Source organism: Lotus japonicus, chromosome 1 (assembly GCF_012489685.1).
Source record: "Lotus japonicus ecotype B-129 chromosome 1, LjGifu_v1.2".
In the NCBI taxonomy this organism is placed as follows: Eukaryota; Viridiplantae; Streptophyta; class Magnoliopsida; order Fabales; family Fabaceae; genus Lotus; species Lotus japonicus.
This window is the reverse complement of record NC_080041.1, coordinates 20,009,477-20,017,062: the sequence shown is the minus strand read 5'-3', so window position 1 is coordinate 20,017,062 and position 7,586 is coordinate 20,009,477. Positions and strand designations below refer to the sequence as shown.

The 7,586-nt window shown below is 37.3% G+C and overlaps 1 protein-coding gene across 1 annotated transcript; it reads right to left on the bottom strand.

Annotated features, from left to right (window-relative positions):
* Positions 1-2,959: 2,959 nt before the first annotated feature.
* LOC130729422 (protein SAWADEE HOMEODOMAIN HOMOLOG 1-like) lies at positions 2,960-7,059 on the bottom strand. The gene is made up of 6 exons (XM_057581183.1): positions 6,993-7,059; positions 6,309-6,378; positions 5,971-6,022; positions 3,575-3,718; positions 3,244-3,363; positions 2,960-3,139 (listed from the first exon to the last, which is right to left on the bottom strand). The coding sequence occupies exons 1-6, from the start codon at positions 7,057-7,059 to the stop codon at positions 2,960-2,962; spliced, it is 633 nt and encodes a 210-aa protein (XP_057437166.1).
* Positions 7,060-7,586: the final 527 nt, after the last annotated feature.

The window sequence follows — 7,586 nt, the reverse complement described above, 5'->3', positions numbered from 1 at the left end:
CTCATCCAGACTCGACATCATGGAACACCGTCTTGACACTCATGAATCCATGCTGATTGAGATGAAGCAAATGATGATGGAACTTCTGCGCCGCACTGACAAACCTTAGTCTTAGGATCTCTTCTTTTTCTTCTTTCGTTTACTTTGTTTTCCTTTTTGTTAAACTCTGTTTCTTTTTTATTTTACTTATTTTCATTTGTTCGTCTGTGATTCTATATGCATATATCTATATATATTTGTGTCACATATGTTTGCAAAACCTGTTTTATTCATAATTGTTCTATGTTTACATCATAATTCTTTTCGTCATACATTATTCCCTATATCTAGAATGGAGGATCCTTCCTCATTCTTCTGCATTCTTGGCGCTGCTCCACTCTTTCCTTCTCCAGACGATCCAGTGTATACTCTATGTTGCCGAGTCTGATGCTCAGCTCATCTCTCTCTAGACTATCTTCTGTCGTCTTAAGTCTCTTTTCCACAGTCTCCTTCTCTTCCAGCAGATTCAGCTCCCGCTGGCAAAGCTCCTGAATCTCTTCCACGAAGCAGAGGAACTCCTTCAGATCTTTCTCCATCTCTGGACCAAGATCTTCTTCTAGCAGTGTCTTCGTCAGCTCTTGTATGGTCTTTGTACCATCGGGATGTCTAATATTGAGGAAAATATCTTCCTCAAACGCCTTCCTTCTGAGCTCTTCTAATGCCATTCTGTATGATGTCATTTTTTTTTACTGAAAATTATTCGAGGTGTGAAGCTTACCTTTCTCTCCAACGTTTTTTATAGGCTTCACTTTCTCTCTGAAAGTTAATGCTCCTACAGTTTCTCGAGGTTAAGTTCTTGGTAACTGACCCTTCTATTTACTCTCTTGACCGGTGGTAAACGTTCATCACTTGCATTAACTCTTCTATTTATTATCGCCTAACTCTGATTCTTACATCGTCTTCATTTTCTTTAAACTTAGACCTTCTCTAAGGGGGAGTACCTTGTACTTCAAGCTAAGTTTTTCACACCCCAAGCTTTTTGCTTATGACAAAAAGGGGGAGTAAACCCAGTTTTTGATGTGTAAGATGTGTTAGTGTGACTTATTTTTCTTTTGGAGATTTTAAGAGTTCCACCTTCATGACCATAGATGTGTCACTGGGCAAATACAAGGAATACATTTCACTTCTTCTGAAGTGATTCTAAGTTGACTCTGATACCCAAGACTCTGATACCCTGTCCATGACTCTGATCACTTATGCGCTCTGATTATTCGTTTTTTCATCTATGTCATAAGCTTTTCACTCTGAACTCTTATATGTGTTAGCTCAGAATCTAGACTTTACTAACGTTTTCATCAAGTATTAGATTCAGGGGGAGCTAAGCTCAGAATCAAGCAGTGACTTGAATTCAGAATGAGCAAGATAAACTATTCACATCAGGATAAGTCTTATTCTATATCTCTAAACTCTGAGTGAATTCAGTTTAATGTTTAAGAATTGTTCATCAAAAATCTTAGTTTTGTCATCATCAAAAAGGGGGAGATTGTAAGATCAAGTTTTGATCTAGTAGTACAACTCTATGTTTTGATGATTACAAGTTAACCTTTTGATATGAACAATTGTGGTACTCTAACGTGTTTTTCTGAGTGTGCTATTTACAGGCTCTGACCTTGACTCAATCTCACACAAATCAGAAGCACTGTGTATAAAGGGTAACCCAAGCAACGCTTTCGCAATCACCATGTTCAGTATGAACAGTGGAAAAGCTTCAGAAGTTCTGAAGATATACAAACTCTGATGTGGACTCAGTCGCTAGAAGCTCTGAAGATCCAGAAGTTCTGATAACCAAGAAACACTGAAGGTTCAGATGTTCTGATGGTGTAGAAGACTCTGAAGATCCAGAAGCTGAATAGTGGAAACTCTGAAGTCCAGAAGCAAGAAACTCTGAAGGCCATGTTCTTCCCTCTGAGTTCAGAATCAGAAGATACAATGGTCAGAGGATCTGTGCTTTCCCTCTGACTCTGATCAACCGGCTTCACAAGTTCCAATATGAAGTATTCCTCTGATCAGAAGTCTCCTAGGTTAAAAGGTCAAGTCGCTATCCAAGTACAAAAGCAAGTGTACCTTCCTGACGACCTACCTAACGTTCTCAGCCACAGCAGAAGCTGGATTTTCCAGAACTGCCCTCCAACGGTAGCATTTCCCATGCAACGCTCAACCCTAATCCTTGGAGTATATATAGAGGCTGAAGATTGAAAGAAGCGGCTACAAGAATACAAGAAGCAACACACGCGCAAGATATTCAAAATATTCTAAGCTTTCTTTCATCTGAAATTCATTGTGTTTACTATCAGCTTTTTAGAAGCAAATCTCTTGTAAACATTTCTTTGATAAACAGTTTGTTTAGCTCCTTTAGGAGATCAAGGTTGATCGGATCCTAGAGAAGACTAAGAGAGTGAATCTTAGTGTGAGCTAAGTCAGTGTAATTGTTAGTCACTTGTAGGTTTCAAGTGCAGTTGTAACTCTTACCTGATTAGTGGATTGCCTTCATTCTAAGAAGGAAGAAATCACCTTAACGGGTGGACTGGAGTAGCTTGAGTGATTTATCAAGTGAACCAGGATAAAATCCTTGTGTGCTTTTCTATCTCTTATCTTTTGCACTTAGTTCTCGAAAAGATTTGTTAAAATCTTTAAGGTGGTAGTTTTGTACTGAAAACGTTATTCAAACCCCCCCTTTCTACCGTTTTTCATACCTTCATTAACAATACTGGGTGAAATTCATGTCAGTCATAAAAATATACCATATTTTAATCTTAGGTCCGTTATGTTTCACTTATAAATAAGTACCTAATACATAAAAAAAAAACTCATTCTATTGTATGCGACAAATGCTACCTTACTATCTTACACGGTCCACAAACCAGAAATACCACAAATCCATAAAGATGAAAATGAAACACGAAAGAAGAATGAGATCTTTTCATGGCCACAAGTTCTCGATGTCACTTAGGCTCGGTTCTATGGTTAGTCCTGGGGAGTTATGGGCGACATTAGATTTCTCTTGTGTAGGTTTTGGGGAGTTATGAAAGACAACAGACTTCTCTTGTGTAGAATTGCCTTGTGCAGGCCTATAGCATACCCCTTTCCAATGAATTTCTTCCTGAAATCAGGTAGAGACAATATCTAAGGATTTTCCTAACAAAGTACAAAAGATGATAACATGGCATGATTTTTGTGACAGCAAAAATATATATCAAAGTTCACCTCAGAGTTGTCATGGAGAAAACGAACAGTGAAGATGCACTTGCAATCTGTCGCATCATGTAGCCTCCTCTGGATTCTTACTACACGAGCATCAAAGTAGAGGCCATAATCACCCCTTTCCTGAGAAACACCAATAAAGGCCCACAAGAGTACTAATAGTTAGGGAAATTCTAGAGGAGCTTAAAGGCCACAAAAGAAAATCAAAAGCCATTATGGTTTATATGTTAGAAACAATTCATGTGACTTTGCAAACATATCTATCATTTGGCCACTGGAGACACAAATTAGGTAAATAAATTGTAGTGGAATAAAAGGGGAGAGGGTCCCTTACCAGGAAACATAGTACAAGATCTCCATCCTTCACCTTGGGACACTCTGAAGGTTCCAATGGGATAGATCTCTCTCGCATCTCGTTTTTCACATTCACCCACTCATCCTCCACCTTGCCAAAACCAACATATCGTACAAGAACTTCCTATAATTTGTATGTGACAAGATCAGTTAAATTTTAATCAGTTGTCCACAATATCCAAAAAATGAATCCACTGAACCAGTACATCTACCATAAGACGGTAGGATAACTTACAATATTCAAAGGTATGGCAATATATGTTGCATAATGCATATTTTACTTTTCTATTCTTTTTTCAATGAATAAACATATCCTGATCAATACCATGAAATTACATCTAGAGACCATTCACAGATGTATTGTTTACATTTCTTCAGTGATGCCAAGGTAGTTCCACCTAAGGCATTAAGCCAAGGTGCCAGAAAGACCATCACCTTTGAACGTTTTTAATTTTCTTCTGAGCAGACTTTCACACATTAGCAAAATGGGGTGTGGCAGTGGACTTTCCGGTGGAGGAGGAATTTACAGGGGCGTGAGGTGCGTTGGCTTGAGGAGTTATTGGCTGTCTTGCAAGGGGTTCGATTGGTAGAGAATAAACAGGATGAATGGAAATGGAAATTAGATGGGGAAGGAGCTTATACTGTTAACTCATCCTATGTTTTTTTGCAGGATCAATATTTAGAAGAACCGGAACCTGTTTTTAATTGGATTTGGTCTGCGCCAGCTCCTTCAAACATCAAAGCCTTCGCATGGAGAGTATTGCTGGGAAGAATCCAAACCCGTGACAATTTGCTCAAGCGACAAGTATTGCATACGGCTGAGGAAGCGTTGTGTCCATTATGTGGTTTGGAGGAAGAATCTGGTTCGCATTTGCTCTTTTCATGTTCTGAATCGTTGCTGATCTGGTATGAGTGCCTTGCGTGGTTGGGTGTCTTCCCGGCTCAAGTTTCAGACCCGAAGATTCATTTATTGCAATTTCCCACAGTTGGGAGAAGTAAAGCACAAAAACTAGGTGAAATTGCAATTTGGTTGGCAACTATAAAATCAATTTGGGGGCTGCGCAACAGTATCATTTTCCACAATGGGGCGGTGGGTAAATATCAAGTGTTAGAGCAGATTCAGATAACAGCATGCCAATGGTTAAGGACACGGCTGGATCAATTTTCTTATTCATGGTATGAGTGGAAATTGAATCTACGCACTTGTCTTCTATCTTTGTAACTAAGGGGCTGTCATGGAATGAAGTGCTTTTGAAGTGATGTCTCCATGGAATATGACAGAATTGAGAAATTGAGACTGAGATCTCATGTGTAGAAGGGGACTGTGGCTGTGTTGGATAAATGCTCCATAGGAGAATGACCATTGATTCCTTGGGATGTTGCACTGACAGGCTATTTATTTTGGCTTTCTTGTATTTAGTCTTACCTGGAGAGGAACTTTTGATTACATAAACCACGTACTCTTTTTCCTTCACCAGGTTTTCCCAAGGGGGTTTTTCCTGGTAAGGTTTTAATGAGGCATGGTTTATTTAATCTCTCTCCATGGTGGGGGTGGGTGGTGGGTTTTTTAGTATGACCATAGTGGTTGGCTTGTAATCTTTTGCCTCTTTTCTTTTTCCTTGTATTCTCTTTTCTCTCTTGTATTGGGTTGAAGTACCCCTTGTACTTCACTTCAATATATTTCTTTGGCTTAACAAAAAAAAAAGCAAAGTGTTTTATCATTTTTTTCTTTAACTTAAAAATAGAACTTGTTTAAGTGTTTGGCTCAGATAATAACTCGTTGTAAAGTGGTCAATAGTGTATAAAAGATAAGTAAGTTTGGGTAAATTAATTTATGCTAAAACATGTTACATTGATTAAAATTACATTGTTATCAATATTTATTTTTCGTTTCCACAACATTAGATTGTACTTTGCTCAGGAAAATTATTTTTTGTGGTTCTTTCCTTAACTTGCTAGATTCCACTATCTTTCACCTTTTACTGCTTAGTTTTCCATTGCATAAAAACCATCAGAGGTTTTTCTATTCTTGACCACCTTAAGCAGACCTAATAGGTTATATACACTATGGCACATAAAACATGCAAGTTTAAATGAAGAAAAAAAAAGTTTCATACAGTATTCACAGTGTTTTAAGCACAAACCAAGAGAAGAAATTATAACATCTTGTCTACTAAGTGTGTGTCAATTTCAATATCATTCACACAGTTAATAAGTGAGCTGCTCTTGAAGATAAATACTTAAAATCATGCAAGCATAGCAAGTGCGACGTGAACAACCAATCTTTTGTTGATTGATGATTATATATTATAAAGAAAATGTCTCAATTTCTTACAGACCGAAAATAAAAATAATAATGATACGATAGAATCTTACAAGTTCGCCAGCCCTCGAATATCTGAAGTTGCGACACATTGCAACATCATGCCTGTACATGGAAATAAATATGAGAGGTTGGGTGCACAGCCTAAAGAAAAGTAACAATGAAAGTTTTCTTTGTAATGAAGGGGAGATGTTGCTTGGGTTTTTTCCCTTAAAGGGGGAGGGGGAAGATATCACCTTCAATGTTGTTAATATTAGAATTCACAAACATAAATTAGGCCACACCTTTAATATAATATAACCCAAGAGTTAACAAAAAGCCACATTGCATATCATTGCTAAACTCAAAAGTAAAAATAGTCATAATGCTTAATAAGAAGCCTATTTCGCACCATGCTAAGTCTTTCTTAGATCTTGCTTCAGACGCGAACACGCACTCTGAAACATCTGCACTTCGTTTACCTGACATTATGATGAAAATGTTAATGATAATGTGGAAATTTTAAAGACAGGTTAATATCAGAACATGATTGTTATTAGTTCTGTATTGCTTATCATTACATCTTAAAACCTATTGAAATTAGTTTAAACTTAATATAACTGTTATAATCATCATTATTTACGGTATATCATCATTATTTTCTTAAGATGTCTCTTTCATCATGTCCCAACAACCATGACATGGAATATGAATGCTATGAGCATATGAACTTACAATTGCACAACTTATAAAGCATAACACTATCAAGTACAAACTACTGCATCAAGCACTCATTGAGTTTCCACTAAAAGGAATCAAGAAACGTAATTTGGCTGGAAGAAAAATGGAGAAAGTAATTATTCAAAAAAAGCACATGCATACTACATGAATGATACTACTTGAGCATGTAAGATTTTCTAAATGAAAAATAGAAATTACTTTAAACAAGAAATGTTATAAAATGAAGGAAATTGAATTGCTCTATCTAAACAGGGGATTTTCCAATTTAAGGAAACAAGAGATTTTATAAATCAAAGAATTTAATCGATGTAACAGAATTTTCCAATGCGTTACCCAAACAAGGGAAAAGGACAACCTTCTAGAACTGTAGAGCTTTCATTTCTTAAAACGGATTTATTTGAAAGATCAACAACTTGATTCATGGTGTATGCAGAAGCAACTTAATCCTGTGGCTCGTTAAGCTGATTTTGGAACCACTGCTGCACCTGAAACCCAGTAAAACCAATGCACCATTATCATAGTTGCTCCATAAATTCTAAAAGGTGTATAAATGATAATAATGGAAGTGTAAAAACCTGTTCCTTCGATATGAAAGTTTTATTCAGAGAACTGTTCAACGAGGAAAAATCAAAATCAAAGCAAGTTAATTATTCAACTACGGGTTTCAGGGGAAGGTGAGTGAATGGTGATGACGGCACGATCTGGATCTGTATAGAGGATGTGGCGGTGATGGGAAGATTGGAAAAGGGAATATGGAGCAGATGTAGTCTGATTCGTACAAAGAGGGAACAATGGTGGTGCGTTTGGGTAGAGAAAAGGAACAATAGTGGCGCTTGAGTCAGATCGGTGTTGAAGAGTGTTGATGTGGTGGTGTTTTAAGATCGGAAAAGGGGAAATGGTGCAGGACTGGGTCTCGTAGGAGGAAGATATGGTGGTGATGGAATATGAG

What these genes read in the sequence shown, in the direction of transcription:
- LOC130729422 (XM_057581183.1), bottom strand. Translation starts at nt 7,059, where the DNA reads ATGAATCAAGTTGTTGATCTTTCAAATAAATCCGTTTTAAGAAATGAA. An exon ending in AAGCTCTACAGTTCTAGAAG is followed by an intron (nt 6,379 to 6,992) that starts GTTGTCCTTTTC and finishes TCATAATGTCAG; the next exon opens with GTAAACGAAGTGCAGATGTT. An exon ending in TCTAAGAAAGACTTAGCATG is followed by an intron (nt 6,023 to 6,308) that starts GTGCGAAATAGG and finishes TTCCATGTACAG; the next exon opens with GCATGATGTTGCAATGTGTC.